Genomic DNA, 18,592 nt, shown 5'->3' with positions numbered 1-18,592 from the left:
AACATGTTAGAACGATGATTTATGTAAAAATATCTCAGTATTTACCTTTAATGTCTTGTAAAGCTGACAAGTTACACGGTTCTTGCAAACTGCTGCTTTCCTGATGTGCAGGTTGGAGACTATGTCTTTGCCAGAACTGGGACGCTAACAGGAAATGAATATTATGCACCTGCCATTGTCATAGCAACACCAAAGAGGGTGGAAATGGGTGACAAACTCTACACGGTTCTGCTGTTCAACAACAGGAAAGTAAGTAAACCTAAAAGATGATACCAATTTGGCGATGGTATCACCCTTGTTCTAACGAGGCAGATATAATTTTCCAGTCTAATGAGCTCACTGTCCCAATGCCTGTCTCCAGCTAACCAAAGTAAATCATATTTCAGGGCTCAATGAAATAGGGCTCATGTAATAGATATGACCTAAGAAATTCTGTAGGATAATTTATTCTTAAATCATACTCTGTTCTTTCCTCTATAATCCCTTTGGTGGCTTTCACAAGCTCCGTGCTGGTAAAATGAGAAACATAAGGAGCTTTATCACAGTCAGTATAGTCTTCAATTCATTTTATTATGTTTCTTTATTTGTTTGTAAGCCATTATGATAATTATACTGCATTTTTCATGATGCATATTAAGAAATGGTACTTTGTACTTGAAACTTTTATCTTCATTATTTAGAGGCTGATTACAGTTTCGTTAAACAGTTGGCTTTTTATACATATATATCTTCATAGTTTCTGGGGTTTAGATTTAAATTAGATGAATGTTGATTGTATTATTGCAGGAACACTGTGTAAGAAGTGGGCTTATTAAAATCAGCCAAATGAAGTATGCCTTCTCCTGTCGGTACATAAGAATGGCGCAGATGGTGGATTATATGACGTGAGTGTGCTTGAACCTAAAAATATAAAAGTTATTTTGCATGAATCCTAAACGTTGCACTTTGGGTTAAACTATGCTGCCAGATTTCTGTATGTAGCTGGCTTGCTCTACACATGCAATCAAGTCATTTGACCCACAATCATGTCAATCAGAAGAGCATTAACTGTCTGTCCTAACGTTTTATTATCTGGTAATTTATTGCCCTATTTTCATTTTAGAAACATTGATGGGATGTGATGAATTGAAATTTAGCCCCATGAAGCTGTTAGAGGATTGCTGAAACATGAAAGGGAGTTTGTATTTGTTGTAGACCTTATTTTTCTTTTAAGGTATTTATTGAAATATAAAGCTATACATTAAATCACAAGTTGTTTCCGAGATATTGAATCTTCTGCTGGGCTTAAATCTGGGGAATGATGGGGAGAGAGCATGTAGGATGAACAGAAGCCCTGATTTAAATTCTGCAGAACTTACATACAGCAGAGGTAACATTCTTCTGGTGTGAAGTGTGTGCCAAACATGCAGTGATTCCAAGTGATTGTGGATTAATTTTATATCCTGTATTAAGCTCTAGTTTAGTCCATTGGAAATAACATTGGATTTTGATGACCTTCAGAGGACCAACAATCTCTGACAAGTAGCAAAAACAGATCTCAGCAAGTAGAGTATGAACAGAACAATCATCTAGGGACATTTCTCCAGAGTACATTCCCAAACTCCACCAATTTGTGATTTAAGGATTTTCAGAAGCAGAAATGGAGCTTTTGTATTAAACAGCCATGATGGATTTTTCTTCCATGAATTTGTGCAGTTACTTTTTGAACACGTGTAAACCTTTATCATCCATAGCCTCTTCCCAGAAGGAGCTGCACACTTTCACATTTGGTGTGAGAAAACATATGCTTTTGTTTTGAATCTTCCATCTGCCTTGACATCCCATAGGGATCCTAAACTGAAAGGTTTCCTCTTCTGTGTATGTCAACATAGTATGGGCAATGCTGCCAAAGGATGGTATAATCTCCATCATGGGAGATTTTTTCCCAAGAGGTTGCATGAACAGGACAAATCCCACCTTTAAAGGCAGTGTTAGAATTTCTCCATTTTTATTGGAATGTTCTAATATGAAGATCAGTGTTAAAGATTACATGTAAAAACGATGGGCGAGAGTTCCAGTTGTGGGCCAATTAATGGATTCCCTGAGAATGATGGAACAAAAAGCAACACTGATTTAAGCCCTGTTTCCCACACATTTTATAGGAGTGATTCCAGCACAGTTTGAAACTTGCTCTTCTGCCAGCTTGCAGCCACAGCACATAAGAAAATGAATACCCCCGCTTTATTGAGCAGAATTCCAGATCTGGAAATGCATCCAGGCCAGATCACCTACATGATGGTTACCTCTTTTCACACAAAAGTTAACCTGGAGACGGTGGTTTCCTACTTAATACATACAATCAGTTGAAAAAAGGCAGGTATATAATTGAGCTGAGTTCCAGCAAAATCAGTGGAAGTCTCTCCCTTCCACTGAGTTGAATTATATTCTAAATGAGGTAGCGGATTAAGAAAATATGTGACTCAATGCATAAGAAATAAGAATGGCTTCCATTCTAAACACTTTGTTTCACGACTGAGTGCTTTAATATAAAATTTAATATTCATTCTCCAAACAGGCTTTATTGGCAAGCTGTCTTGTCATTGTTATGTACAAATTATGAAAAAATTGAGTTATTCACTGGCAAAGAGAGGAATTCTTTGGAGAACTGACTGAAATGAAGGCACTCAATTTTTGCAAACAAGAAATAAATGTACTCATTAGATCTAAATTTTAGATGAAGTGATATCAAATCTGGCAGATCTCTAGGCAAAAAAGTACTTGAAACTGCATATTCAAGTCATATTAATTGTGAATTTCTATATAGTGTTTACAGCTAGTAAACATTGATTTATTGTAAATGCACTGGCCAGTTTGTATAGCAGATGATTTAAATTAAATTAATGGAATCCAAATAAAATATTCAAAATAATATTGTTGCCACAACACAAAATAATGGATTCTCAGTTAAGGCGTTCATTTTATCCTCTTTAAACCAAACTAAAACATTTTTTAGCATGGCCTGGAATAGAGCATAAATTTTGCAAGCATAATGATTGCATGCCAATGTCTTACAGTTGTTTTAAGGTCTGAAGTTTTCACTACATCATTTCTGTTTTTTCTCACAGCAGTTGTAGATTTTAGAAACAAACCACCATATTTGAAATGACAGTGGTTTTTCTGCAAAATGTCTGTATTTTTGAAGATAGCAGTATTCAAATTTTCCTCAAATTAATGGAACATGAGAGGTGCCTCCAAACATTATTATTTCAAATGATTTCTCATTGCTAGTGTTTTAAAGACACCCAGGCCCAGATAAGCAAAGAGACATTGTCGGACTCAAAGCAGCAACACTTGAGCATTTGGCAGCTCTGAGAGTGGAATTTAGGTGCTTTGGCTGCATGGATGTATATTGAAGGTCAAGATTTATAGTGCAGAGTGCAGCGAAACGTGTAAAGCATCTAATAAGAAATGACAAAGAGATCTAAGCATCTGAAACTGAGACTCTCTCAACTAGATAGTCACTTACAGCCCTGAACTAGACATATTTGAGCTTTTGGGATTCCCAGAATTGTCTGTTGGCATTGCATAAATTACATCAATAGTGATTTTTAGCATATAGGCAACATACACCTAACTCCCAGGTACACAGATGAAGTGCATTGGTGTGCCAATAAAAACCTCGGTGATCACTACTGATCCACAATATTCCATGATTCGCTGCCAGAATCACAGCACCTTCTTTTGCATATTCCCAGCTTTATAATCTACTGCAATACATTTCTCTCCATCTTTTTCCACATTATGTGTCGCATCTAGTTCTGCTGAATTTTTAGTCTCTTTTGGAAAAAATAATGATGGAAGGCTGGCACTATAGAGCTTTTATAGTTATGAGTCTTAAGTCTCCTACTTCTTGGATCTATAACTTTCTACAGTAAATTGCTTTGTAAGATTTGAGTATACAGTCCCTGAAAATGCACTTACTAATTCAGAATGTTCGTCAGGTGCTTGTAACATTCCCAGCAAAGTTTTGAGTTCTCTGTAAAGTCACATACTTGTAAAATGAAATCTTGTTGCTTTCTTGCTGCTTAACATGTCACTTTAGTATCATATAGACACACATAATGTCCTATTCTGGGCATTGACTACATTAACTCAGTGGCTGCATCATAAAAAGCTGGTACTGGCCATGATTTTACTTTATATTTGTTTGTGTAACTGCCATGTCGTGTGGAATGATTGTTTTTATGAGAAGGTGTACATTCAAAGCCACTAAACAACTATATTTCATTAGTTACACATCAGTTACTAATATTAGCAATTCTATAGCAGTTTTCCAGCTCACAGTTAGTTGGAGTTTCCATTAGAGCCCCTACCTTTTAGAGGGCATGGAAGTGTGCTTTCCGCTGGAACTTTTTATTTGTTATATTCTAAAATAGATACCTACCTCCCATGTCATACTTACCAGAGGGGAACAGTGCAGCATCTAATAAGAACAGGCTGACATTGTTGATAGAAGCAAATGAAGTAGAAGCATTATTTAATCAGAAAGGAAACATGAAGTTTGAATGCAATACACTTTTAGGAGTTCAAAAAGAGACAATCCTTGTGTGCTAAGTCCCGTAGAAGTAAGGGAAAGAAATATAATGCATAAAGCAGGCTCCCCTGTTGACAGGGAGTCCACAGTGCGCGTAGATGTATTACAATGGCTTGGCTAACTCTTCAGCTCTGGGTCCTCTGAGGTTGTCTTTGATGTTTACGCGGTGTGTGCTAGGGGTCTTGCTCAGTTCACTGAACTTTAGAGGTAATCATATAGCTCTCATCATTTTAATATCAGATGCTGGCAGGTGTTTGGAGTGCCATCACAGCCGAAAGAAATAATTGTGGTAGAACAAACACTCTTCAAATATAACTGCCAAATTCCATGTGCGAAGTAAAACGCCATGTGCTCTGGGCCCACACCATAAAAGAGAATTATTGCCCAAATCCTTTGTGGAGTCATAAGAGGTAGATGGAATTAGGGGCCAGAAGCCTGTTTTAGGCTATTCTTTACTTATTTATAAATAGAAGAGAAACTGCATTGTAAGATATTTATAGCCTGTCAATTGGTCAAGAGTGTGGTCAGTCTTTCTCTTGTCAGTACTGTGAGATGTGGGAAAAGGTGAAATCTATGGCATGTAAAAAAGGATTCAAAATAGTATATGGTATGTGTGCTTTTAGCATAGTGCATTTCCTGGTCTGATTTTCCAGCCTACACAGAGAGACCACAAGGCCCAATCCTCACTCATCTGTGGAAGATGAAGGAGAAGAAGCAAAGAAAAGTATTGTGAAAGAAGATAGGGGAAAAAAGAAAAAGAAGTGGAGAGCAGAAGACAAAAGACATCCCAGGAAGAAGACATTGGGCTGTTACGATCTTTTAGTTGTCTCCAGAAGGGAAGTAAAACAGAGAGGAAGAAATTCACTGCCTAGTAATGGAGAAGAATTTGACAGTAAAGAAGTAGCTCTGGAAAATTATAAATATTAGGGATTAAACAGATCTGATGAGCCTTCAGTTAATCACCACACAAGAAACCAGGTTTCTTAATTTCTGGGTGTTACACCAGCCTGCTTTCCCATGTCCCGTGTGACGAGGTTCTTTCACCTCCTTTGAAAACCATTCTTCACACTTATCAATCTCATGTGTTTCCACAGCAAAGGGGAGAACTGAATAAAGCATGTTCCAGCATATACTATCTTAATTTCCCTAACATTTGTAGCTGCAGTAAGATGCAGTAACACCAATCTCTGTGCCTGCTAGTAAAAAGAATATATATTCCAATCCTTCTACTGTTTGTTACTTGTTAGATTAAAGGCATGTCTATATTGTGAGCATTTCCTTACCCAATTTATTACACCTGGGGACTGAGAACTCTTGTGCTCCATAGAAAACGTCCTTAAAGATCTGCCTACCTTTCCAAAGGTTTGTCTTGTCACTTCTTAAGAACTCTCCAGGTACATATTTATTTTTTTTAATAATCTGATTGGGCTGTATTTTGTAACCACTCTATGTGTTAATCAACACTTTTCCTATGGTTCTGCTGGCTTCATGTGTACAGTCATCTATTATATGAGGAAGTAAGTTCTCCTGAACTTGAATGAGCATCGCTGAATATAGAGATGGATTTTCATGCTCTCCAAGATAATGTGGATTCAGCTACCTGTCTCTTATGTAAGTGGTTGATCAGGCCTTATATTTCCATGAAGCCTTATATATCCACAGAGTGATGGGTCCTGTATGAATTAATGGAGAATTTTGAAATGTTTGTGGTTTCATTTGTACGCAGCTATTCCTGATTGTAAGGAGATATCAACAACCCACTCCTGTTGTTCCTACTCAGGGAAACAATGTTAACAGAAGTGAATAAGATTCAGTAATTGTGTTAGTTATTTAGAGTATATTAGCTTCATTATTGTGTTGATGTGTAACCTTGTCTTATTTATTCCAGAACTATTATATTTAACACATTATTATTCTAATGTGTATGCTTGTTGCTCTTAGTTTGTTAGATAGCTCTGTAAGTTTAGAAGGGAGTGAATGAAGTCCTGGCAAATTCCTGCTGACTGTTAGTGGGCTAGCGATTCTTTATCTAGATAACTCAAATAATACTAGTTGATTGGTTATTACAATAACTGTTTTTATAGCTACTTTAAAAAACATATATTTCTTTCTATAGAAAAATTCTTCTCCCTGTCTTTCAAGTCTTCTCTCTGCTCTATAATGCTTAAATTCAACATTCATTTCACATGATTTCCTTATTGATTTTCCAAAATTGTGATCTAGTATAAAACTAAATCAGAAAACAATTCAGAGATAAGTACAGGTATGATATACAGTAATGGACTGCATTGCCTGGTGTGTTAGCAAGCCATAGCTAAGAGAGCCCAAGTATCCTTTTTCATTTATATTGAGATGTGACTTGAAGCAATCACACTGATAATTACTGTAACTGCTGATATGGGGTACATGGGAGACCTTTGAAAATGATCATTTTCTATCCTTTTCTGTGGCAAATCTAGTTGCTCTGAATTGGGTTCAATGTTTAACAGCTGTGGCACCTGGCAATCTAGTGAGTTGGCTGGATTTCCCACAGTAGGATTTCACATTTGTAGCACCCACTTGTTTCCTAGTCTCATTTTCCAGAGAGTTCATTCAGCATTTGGAGAAGGCTGTCATAATAAAGCAGTGTTCCCATCTGCTGGTCATGGCTTGTTTAATAAGCAGTTGTTGTCCATTCAGCTACGCTTGCATCTGTTACTTACTGCAGCTGTGTGTTGTTAAGGGCTCCTCAACAGCCTCCAGATTTAGCTTTTGTTTTTCCATTTATAGCATATTACAACTTGGCCAGAATGATTCTTCTGTCAGGGTTGTCTGCTCATCGAAAGAGGAAAGTGTGTTAAAACTCCTGTCTTTTTCCTCGTCAAGAATGAAACATGGAGACATACAAGGGACAGAAGTGCAGTTCCACTGGTGTAGGAGGCATGTGGTGCGGTGTCTGAGGGAGAGGAAGGGCAATTCTGTCCAGATTCTGGGAGCAAGACCAGAAGGTTTTTCTTCAACATGTTGGGTAGGTACATAGAGAGCACATGCGTTGGGTAAAGAAAATAAACAGTTTGTGAATTGTGTGTGATGTGGAACGCTCATTTAACCATGCATCTCTCATTTTATTCAAGGTAGCAGTACAGCCACAATTCCTTTCAGTATTTTAGCCCAGCAATGTTTCTGTGCTGCAGACAAATACCGTCAGCTTTTAGGATACAGTCAAGAAATTTCCTCAGCCTCACACAGGTGAACTCCAGATTCCTGTCTCTTAGGTTGCCCAAGAAGAATCAGAATGTTCCTTTTGTGCATCTAAGTGCTGATGTTGTGCATTTATAAGACAATTTTCAAAGGCACAGTTTTGATTTTTAAACCCTCAGCTTCAGAGATTTCAGTGGTAGCTGTGGATGATCAGCAATCAGAAAACTGATCGTACTTATACTCTCTGTGTACTCAATCTGTGCTTTTGCTTCCCCACCCTAATGTATCATATATTTATTTTTCAGATGCCACCCTCAGTTTTGCTTTCTACTACATGAGTGTTTCTTATATGATCATTTAAAGCCAAAAAATCCCCCCTAAAGAAATATATTAAGCAAAATAGAGTACACAATTTTGTTTACTTTGTTTCTTCCTGTTTTTGTCTCTTTCATATTTTCCTCCTGCTTCTGGTCTTTTGCCATTCATTCATTATGATTGTCATTGTTTTGTGCCAGGAGTGCTTAGTAGTTTGTGTTCTCATTTGATGTGATGGTAAAAATTGACTTTTCAGTGACACACTATTGCCAATAGCAAACCTGAGAAGGTAAGCACTGAGTGAGACAAATGTCCATGTAGCTCGGTACCCTGTCCCCAGCAGGGACCAGAAGATGATTCCAGAAGAAGAGTAAGAACAATGGTTGGCATGGGAATAACAACAGCTACAAGCTTAGAAAACAGTAATGAAACAGAAACAATGTCAGAGATTCAGTTGTGCTGCTGAAAGGTATCAGTATTAGAAGAGAGAACGGAAAATTGTATTTGTCTGAGTATCCTTCATTTACAGTAGGCCTATTTGATTTATTAACTGTGGGTCTTTTCTTGCAAAATGTCTTTTTCCAAAACCCCTTTTTCACAGATGCGGTCTGTAAGGCATCTGGGAAGACCTCCTGCAGGGATCCTGGCCAGTTTTCCACTTGTGCTGACTTCTACGTTCGTCTGTCCTAAGCTTTTCCGCTGATGAGGACTGTCCCCTGAGAACACAGATGAGGTACTTTGCCCTCGAAGACTGACCGCTTGGCAACACTCACTTAGACCAAGGGCTGAATTCTTCTCTGTGACATTTGATATAAAGCCAGTGCTACTCTGAAGGCAGAGGAATTGCTTCAGTGTTACGGAATTATAAATGAAAGCAGGAATTGCACTTAGACACATTTAGGAGCATCTCTACTCTTAGCTCCCAAACAACAGACAGGTGACTGAATCCAGTAAAGAAAACAAACAAACAAACAAACAAAAACAAAAAACAAGTAAAGTTTTATCTTCTCTGTCTAACAAATGTTATGTGATATTCGCTGTCCAAGACACGACATTAGAAATGACACACAGTAGTGGGGGGATGTAGTGTGTTTAGCACTGACGATCCTCACCTCTACTCAAGAGGGACTTGTGGATGTAACGACACAATTGTATGGTTGTCTAGGGCTTTCTGCTAAGAAGGTGAAGACTGCTTCTTAATATTTTTGGCATATCAAGGTGAGCAGACGTTAAAAATTCTTGCAAGCTTGAGATTAGATACTTATGCAATTTCTAGGCAGATGTATGTATTCATCTTTACATTTGAAGTAAAGTGGAGTTAAAAAGATACGCTTAACCAAATAGAAACAGAAGGTGGCCAACTAATGCATAAATATGTAGATATTGTAACCAAGTAGCACACTTATATTTGGTGAATTCCATCTTTTATGGCAGCCAATTTAATCACAGACCTTTTTGTGTGTGTGTGTGTGTTTTCCAGTTACATGACACATTTATGACTGGGTTTGACTGCTAGGATACTCTGCTTTGATGTAACAGTAATATCTCAGGGTTTTTCCTTTATTATGTCCTCTAGACTTTGATTCTTCCCTTTTTAGATGTCTTTCTCAGGTGAAGAATATTCTTAGATTAATAAAACATTATTATTACATTCCACATATCTTTCTGAGCAAATTAGCAAGTATTAAAGGTTTCTGCATGATTAAAGAAATAGGAATAGAAACAATTTCACCTCATAAGATGAGGTCTGTTCCTCCTGGCTCTTCTGGATACCCAGAGTGTAACACGGTCACTGCAGATTTCCAGTGGTGGTGGCAGGGGTGCTGTGCTTGCTGTACCCAGGGACTCTTAGGGCCCTGACAAAAGCCAGTGATAAAGTGAACCAAGGACACCCCTGCAGCTGAGCAGAGATTTCTGCATGTTGTTAGGGAGGCTTTTGCATAAATATGTGGGGAAATAATTTCCATCAGGGGCAAAATGAGTGGGACAGAAATAGAGAAGATATTTCCTCTGCTCAAGAAAGGTTTTTCTAAGTCAGGTTTGGCTGGAGGTCAGGTGTTTTACCATATTGCTGCTTTTATGGTCTTTCTGTTTTTGTGTTTAGAATAATAGCGAGGAAGCGCTTCTATGAGTGAGGGATCTCTGTTTCATGCAGCACACACTAAATATTTCACTTAGCACAATGTAACCATAGTAGCATGGTGAGAACCTTGACTTTTTTTTCCCCTGAAACCTAAAAGAAACGGAGCAATGAACAGAAGACATCCCAAGCACTGTGCAATGCTCAGCTCCCACCAAAGGTCTTTCTGAAAAAATGGCTGAAGTTACCTTAGTATTCCACTGGCTACAATACAAATTAGTGAGAAATACAAACAGGAATGTTAAACAAGTGCAGGATCAAAATTGGCAGCACAGGTAGTCCAAATGGTGAATTCTGCTGCTGTGTAAAGGGTGATCATCAATCACTCTTGGGCCTTTAGACAAGCTATGTTTAAAGACTGATATATTATAGAGATACGGATGGTGATGAATGAGTTCCCTTTTCACATGTTATTAAGGATCCATTTCACTGTTCCTTTATGGGTGAGCAGTCTGACCTCAAGAAGCACCTGTCATGGGATAACATTTATTAATTTTCCCTACTGCAGCCCACAAGACTTTTTTCCTGCCTGAGTTTGGTTAAATGTTTTGTTGCATTGCTTTGCATCAAGCCTGGGAATTGTCAGGATGATTTATTCTTTTCATTCAAACACTCCTGTTGGTCCGTTTGCACAACCTGAGCTCTGTCCTGAATTCCACGCTGTGATGCAGATGTACAGGTGATGTTTTCATATGCTTGCTTCTTTCCACTGATGTGTTTTAAGGAGTCAACAATTACTATGGTGCTCTGTCAACAAGATGAATTTTCCAATTACATTTGCCAGATGGCTGAGCTTGACAAGGACAGCCTAATTTCGGGTTCTCTCAAGAAAGATAGCCTACAAAACAAACAAACAAAAACCCCTAAAAATTAAAAAAAATCATATTCACTCTACCTGTCATCTTGGATCAAACTCTGGACCGCAGGGCTTGGGACTCAGCCCCTGGCATTCAGCATTACACACATTAATTGGTGCTGCACAAGAAGGTAAAAAAAGATACTTTATCCTGGACTTCTCCATTGAGCAAAGAAAAGTGTAGGAAGAGAATACCTGTGAGCTAGCTGTCACATTGGTAGGCTGACGATGAAACTCCTAAGGTCCAAGGGAAGCAAGGGTAGAAGAAAAAATGAGTGTAAAGGCTTTTATGAGACCAGCTGATAGAACTGGAGGAAGTGGAAAAGCTTTTGAATTTGCGTTTTTTTAGAAAGTCATCAGTAATCTCCTACTCAGTTGTGTAACCATGAAATCAGATCAGTGTCTTATCTTCCATGAGAAGAGCAGCTTCATGGAAAAAAAAGTTAGTATAGGAGGCATTGACTCAATCTGCACAGGTATGCAAAGGGCCTTTTCCTCCACGGCTGTTTCCTTACGGTGGGACTCGATGATCTTCAAGTCTTTTCTGACGTAAATGACTCTATGATTCCTTTCTTGCCCAGTGAGAACACTGTGAACTTCACTGCTGTGTAAATACAACTGAGCTGCAAAGGGCTCAGTCCTGTGATAAATTACACTGTGCAAGATCACATAACTGCTCGTAACCACACATTCACAGTGCTCCAAGTGCATCTGGAGCCACCTGTAACCACCTCCTGTTGATAAACGGAGAGTATTATCATCAAACCTGAGGTTTTCCCCACAGCTGTGAGCTGCTCATCCTGGGAAGGGGGGTGCTGGGCAGGAATGGGTGCAGGTTTATGTTGTCTACTCTTCAAAATGGAGCATTTAGCAATGCCAGTCACAGAATCATAGAATTATTTTGGTTGGAAGTGACCCTTTAGATCATTAAATCCAACCATAACTTAACTCTAGCACTAAACCATGTCCCTAAGAACCTCATCTACACATCTTTTAAACCCCTCCAGGGATGGTGACTCCACCACTTTCCTGGGCAGCCTGTTCCAATGCTTGACAACCCTTTTTGTGAAGAAAAGTTTCCTAACACCCAACTTAAACCTCCCCTGGCACAACTTGCAGCCATTTCCTCTGGTCCTATCACTTGCTACTTGGGAGAAGAGACCAACCCCCTCCATGCTACAAACTCCTTTCAGGTGGTTGCAGAGCGTGATAAGGTCTCTCCTCAGCCTCCTTTTCTCCAGTACTCCCCACACTGGCCCTGCAGCCAGGCCAACAGCCCTAAGCAAGTGCTGGCCTTAACCAAGTCATGAAATGAGGATTGCTGAGGAAGCCTTGCTGCTTCTGGAGGGACACACCTCAAACTGGCTCAGTAGTGTCCAGGTTCCAATTTAATGGAAAACATGCTGGAGAGCAAAACTGTGTGATGGTTGAGTTCAGCACATTGTAAGCCTCGTCTCCTAATTACAGGGTTGAAATAAAAGGTTAAAAGCAAACAAATACAAACACACATGTGATGTAAACTGAACACCAGCTCTTTTTGCCCAGTTCTTCTCCCACTCCAAGCAGCTCTTAATACTGGGGCCTCAGCACTGACAGTTGAAAGTTCCCTTCCACTGAAAGTTGCCCCACATTTCAGTCCTTAGCAGGTTTAGCGGAGTTAATTGTCCATCTGCAGTGGCATTCCCTGCTCCAGACAGTTTCCTCCCCAGGTAACTCAGAGCTGAGCCCTGCAGCATCCATACAGCTGCATCTCTGCTTCTGTTTTCCACATAATTTTTTGTGATCTGAGGCTTTCGTGGGCAGGGTGTTGAGAAACTGAGGACATGTTGTCACAGCCACCTGCATGCGCTGATCTTGAGACTAGTTTTCTGATTGTAAGCTGACTTTTCTTTAGGTCAGATAGTGATGTGGAGACTGGAGATCCCTGCACACCTCATCTTTGGTTTATGTTGTTTGTCTCCAGCAGAGAGGAAAGAAGATCAAAGAGGGATGGAGATCTAGGACAGGAGGTGCCATAGTTTTTAGGGAAACTGGGATATTTTGGAACTTTTCCTCAGGCTGCTCATGTCTCTTTCCTCTGGAAACAGCCTTTCATCTTGAGAGAAATGGTTATGGACAGGTATACAAGGTTTTGCAGGCAACCATTGTACAGCTCGACATAAAAAGAAGTATGGTGATGTATTACAGGGCCTCATTTCCCAAGGCAGCCTTTTTTTTCTTCCTAGAGCTTGCCTTTGATCTCATTGATAGATCTATCCTCCAGCATCCGAGTGGTTCTTCTGTGACATTGCATTGGGACTTCTGTCCTCAGTTCCAGTAGTTTAAAAGAAGTAATTACTGTAATTGAATTCCACTGGAGTGGTTAAAGCACGGTTAGATGGAAGGCTTTTGATTTTAGGACTGTGGCTAATTCCAACACCTTTAGTTCCCCTGAGGTAAGCTGTGAGTTTCAGGCTCAGCTGAGCTGTACATCTCAAGGCTAACCTGAACAGTCTGGCAGATCTTCCCTGGTTTTGCTTTAAAGATCCAGAACAGACCAGATTTATTCAAACCTGCACCAAGCTTTGTTCCCAGGAGCTCACAAGCTCCAGCCAAGCTCTCCCTAATTCTAGAATATATTTTGAGTTCAGAGCCCTGGCAATAAGCAGCCTGCATTGGTTTGGGGTCCACCTGGCACTAGTACAACTACACAGCTGCTAGTAGGCTCAGACTTAAGGCAAAGCTCGGTTGCTTGTGTTTGAAAATGAAATCCAGGTCAGAAGTAAGTAATAAATACTTGTGGGTGCTCACTTTTCAAGCTCAGTGTTTTCCTCAGATTAAATCACTAATATTACATCCTCCTTGGATTGTCCTGTTGGCATCTCCTTGAAGCGGCAGCTGGTACCGTGTGTGGTGAGCAGTGCCACTACCTGTGCTCCAGGTGCTGCGCTGGCCTGAACTGTTAATAGAATAGATTCACAGAGTCACAGAATCATAGAATCACAGAATAGTTCAGGTTGGAAGGCACCTTTAAAGGTCATCTAGTCCAACTGCCTGCCATGACCAGGGACATTCTCAACTAGATCAGGTTGCTCCAAGCCTCATCCAGTCTGGCCTTGTGTATTTCCAGTGAAACATATTGCAGGGTCCAGCAAACCCTTTGCCAAGAAAACCAAACCTCTTACCAGGAAATATGTGTGGGGAGTGAATTCAGGCAAATGTTGTGAATACAGATGGTGAATATAGCTGAAAATGTTTTGTTTTCTTTCTACTGTTCTTCACGTCTTTCATCTTCTCTGCCTGTCTGCAGAACCTGACTTTGTTCTGAAAGTCTTTTCACAGATTCATTTACCACCCACAGATGCTGCCTGTTTATTCTTCCCTGTTGTTTTCATTGATCTAACATGAAAGTCACCTTGAATTGAAAGAGCTTTGCCCTCGCTAGGCATGCAAAATATTAAAGAATATGAATATACAAATATGCATACAAAATACAGGGGATAGGCAAGCTTTTATAGGGATTGTTACGGTAGGAGTTCATGGATACTGAATCTGAGTTGTCCATAAAAAGGCAAGATGCTGTTGGATCCGATGACCCATAGAATGGTGGCAGACTAGACACCAAGGCAGGCCGTATTGTACCTTTCAGTATTTTTTTTTAATATCCATTTTTTCTGAGCAGAAGCATATTTGGGTACTTACTGACCAGTTTTCCATTCACTTCAAGATGGGTGTAAGAGTTATATCAACAGAAAAAAAATCTTTTGCAAGAACATTCCTGCCAAGGTTTACCATCAACCTTTCTTTCATGCAGCTGCTTTACCGATGAAGGAAACTCAGACCCTTCCTTGCCAAACAAGAGGTGACTTTTCAACTTAACAGCTTGGTATCAAGTGCTTAAATATTTTTTAGCATGTGAATTTAAAAATCTGTTTTCAGACAATTACATTGTGAGTATGCCTGCAGTGCCGGCAGCTGAATGCTGGTCTGTTTGTTCTCCTAATTAAATATATGGCTTAATGTATGTAGCCATGTTAGCGATGGCTGGGACTAGTGGTGCTGTGCTTGCCTGTCCCATGCAGCTCTGCCAGCCCTTGTGGTCAAAGAGCAGTTCCATGCTCTCACTGTGTGCTTTCATCCTGAGAACAAATACTACATGTAGACTTTCTTCATGTTTTCCTTGACAAAATTAAATTTATTTGCCTCTTCTTTCTCCTTTTCATACCATGGGTCTTATGTTTAATTCTGGGTTTAAGAGCAGCAGGAGACTGTGTATTTTACCACCACAGAGAAATGGGTTACTCCCAAGGGAGAAGCTTAAGAGGGTATGCTTTTTAAATGGCACATGGGGGCACAGCCCCTACAGTCTCTGTAGGCTGTGAGGATTTTGGGTGTCCTTCCTCCTATAAATGTAGGATACTTTGTGTGGAGTGGAACCCGGTCCATCGAGAGGATTTTTCCTAATGACAAACAGGTGCCTGACTAGTAACTCATGGTCCATTTTTCTCCCTTTTTCCAAGCCTATCCACCTAGTATTGCTTAAAAAGGAGATCAATGCATTCAAATAAAGGTCTGCCCAGTTTTAACCATAACCTGTCCAATTTGACTGCAGAAGCCTTTAAGTTCACAGCATGCCAGAGCGCTGAACACAATATTCCTCACCTCCCACCATTGACTGTGTCTCCCACTGAAACTTTTGTTCTTTTATGTATGTGTGCATACAGGTTTGTTTTGGTTTGTTATTTTCGTTCCTGTATATATGTGTGCATACATGGTTTACAGGTGCTTTGGCAAGCACTTTTTAACTTCAAAGAAGTCAGGGAGAAGCAGAGAGGTCAGGTCCACTCCTTCCCAGAAACTGGCAAAGACAGATCTGAGAATACTTATGTTGTAGGTCAGGTGGAGTCAGCAATAAAAAAAGGTTTATTTTATTACACATTGTATCTACATGCACAACTATTGCTGCTTTGCCTTTTTTTTTTTTTTTCTTGAATTAGGTTATGAGTACTTCTACAAGGGCTTGTAGAAATGTAAGCTATATAATACTGAATTCAATGGCACTGCAATTTTTTATCTTTCCAGCAGTGGCCCCAGAAAACTTTAGGGTTTTTTTGTTACAGGCACTTGAGACACCAATGCACATGATTTCAGTTAATTATCATAATATTAATCTGGTGCTTATGACTATATAGTACTTTTAAAATGTGTCTCATTTGTCACCTATATGGGTTTTTACGAACTAAAATGTACAAAAGAAAGTTGGCCAAGTCAATGGTAAAATCCATGCTTGACAATTTTCACCTGGGAGTTGAAATCTAAACACAAGCACTTGGTGAGGAGTACATGTGTGGCCAGGGTACAGATTTAGCATCTATAATAAATTAGCTGAGCTGGAGGAAAATTCAACCACAAATATGCTTCCTGAGGAAGTCTAAATAAATTAAGGAACTTCAAAAATCTCTCTCTATTTTTCTGTCTTCAGAGACACAGAATTGAAACAAACAAGATGAAGTCCAGCTGCCTGGACATGTCTGTCCAGTGCTATCTGAGATAGCTAAGGGTCTTCAAGACATCTGGTTCAGGCTGGTGTTTATGACCTGGGACTTATGGAAGACTCATTGGGTCTGGCTGCTAGATGCTGGGTGAGATAATCCACAGCACCTGAAATAGCACTGAGCCCTGTCAGTGAAATCACCCCCTCTGGTGAACACTGCAGGAGGGGCTTAGGTTTGTCCATTTATATCCTTCATCATTTATATCTGCTTGATTATGTGAAGAGTGGAAGAAATCACTTTGGTCTTAGAGAGCTTTAGAAAACAAAGGCACACCTACTGACATCAAGGCATGCACAAACAAAATCTCACTAAAAAGGTTTTCTGAGCTGCTGCTTAGAAAGTCATCAAGAGAACATTTACCCATTCTGCAAGGTACATTGAAAAATCATTCAAGTCTAAACAATAGTCATAAATGACATAAAAAACATTAACATAACTACCATTCTGAAACTCGCTGATGGCAAAGCCAGATCTTTTAGCTGGAGAAAGGCTTCCTGGCTGAGGAAATAGCATCTTTTTTAATCTGTTGCAACCTACAGGTGTGTTCAGCTGTGCATGGAGTTTCAGGCCCTGTCAGTGCCATTCGCCTCTGCCAGCCTGCTTTTGTACTTGACACATTTGCTTTTTGTGTGTGTTCAAACAGTACTTTGCTAGTGGAAGAAAGAAGCCCCTATGGCTCTTTTCTCCCATCAGGGTGGCAAAGCAAATGAGAAAGGGTGCTTCTTTCCTATGAGAGCGCTGTTTGTGTGCAGTCGCATGGGGCGCATCAAGGTGACAGACACCTACAGAGACATTAAAAAATGCTTATTTCTTGCTGATTTAAGTGGCTGCTGCTCCTGAAAACCCCACAAAATGTGTAAGTAAATGTGTAAAACTCTGGCCGAGGGCTCCTTGTGAGGGTGAGTGACTTGAGGGTGTGATGCCTTGTACCCAGTGCCCAGAACCCGTCAGGATCCAGCTCCAAGCTCTGGTCAGGCCCCGCTTGGCAAAGCCCCTCCTTGCACTGAACACCGTGCCAGCTGCCTGAGCCCAGCTGAAGCCTCAGCGTGCCCTGCTGAATCATTATGATGCGAAAGGACAAAAAAAAAGAAGCCCACCCACGCTAGTTGGTGGTAGTTCTATTTCTTCACTTTGGTCTTGAAGACAAATGGGCAGGTTCCCTAGTGCCATTTACACTGAGCCACAGCTGTGCTTCCCAGGACCTGATTTTTTTTGTCGTGAATTGTAGCAAACAGGACATATTCCATACAGTGCACTCAAGTTTTCCTTTAAGCTAACACCCTCTGCTGTTCACTCCTGCACATTATGTATAAACAAAATGTAGCCATTGACTTCTCTGTGATACACCGATTTCTAGCCTGCTGTCCTATTTTATTTTGGTTATTCTTTGAAACCAGCGCAGCAGTGAGTTAGTCACCTCACCTACCTTGCCCGTCTTTCAGAAAAAATAACATGCGGCAATGTCACTTTGTAATAGTTTTGATGTAGGATACTACTTTGGTATTTATTTTTGAAAATATATGCAATTCCTGCAGTGCCAAGAATGGCCTGATCATACTTTGATGCTATGGAATGTTGGAGCCTTAGACTGGCAATCAGAAGTCGGTGAAGATGGTTTTCTTATTTTTTATGCTATATTTTTATTTGGCATAGCTGTGAAAGTTGGATGGAGTTTTGTTGTGAATAGTGATTGCTCACATTTCAGAGGTTTTTTATTTTGGAGCAGACACTCCTCTTTCTTGTGTTTAAAGAGTCCATGTGAATGAGTTATCAAACTCTGAATTGCCATATAAACCAGATATCTGGGCTTGCCTACCTCTGAATTACAGGCATACACCATTCACAAGCTGTTTATCTACTGATCAGCCTATATTTAACAATAAGGTCAAGGCAAGTGAAAAACCCTAGAATGAAATTGTCACTGGGAGAAGAGTGCTAAAACCAAAAGGACTTTTAGTTCTTCTCCATGAAAGACAGCTACATGGCAATGGAAG

The 18,592-nt window shown here is 39.9% G+C and overlaps 1 protein-coding gene across 6 annotated transcripts in view; it reads left to right on the top strand.

Annotated features, from left to right (window-relative positions):
- The window catches only part of VWA3B (von Willebrand factor A domain containing 3B), a 68,377-nt gene extending 62,674 nt beyond the window's left edge, over positions 1-5,703 (top strand). For 5 of the 6 annotated variants that reach the window (XM_065075492.1, XM_065075466.1, XM_065075481.1 and 2 more), the window contains 3 exons: positions 112-249; positions 787-884; positions 5,227-5,703. In XM_065075492.1, the coding sequence (XP_064931564.1) occupies positions 112-249; positions 787-884; positions 5,227-5,500 (510 nt within the window). In that variant the 3' untranslated portion in view covers positions 5,501-5,703. Of the gene's footprint in view, positions 1-111; positions 250-786; positions 885-1,102; positions 5,205-5,226 lie in introns of those variants that run through there. The other variant, XM_065075503.1, reaches the window with a different exon arrangement.
- The last annotated feature ends 12,889 nt before the right edge of the window (positions 5,704-18,592 follow it).

This window comes from Columba livia, chromosome 1 (assembly GCF_036013475.1).
Source record: "Columba livia isolate bColLiv1 breed racing homer chromosome 1, bColLiv1.pat.W.v2, whole genome shotgun sequence".
NCBI classification, from domain to species: domain Eukaryota; kingdom Metazoa; phylum Chordata; class Aves; order Columbiformes; family Columbidae; genus Columba; species Columba livia.
Note: the sequence above shows the minus strand (reverse complement) of the source record. Positions and strands in the feature narration are given on the sequence as shown.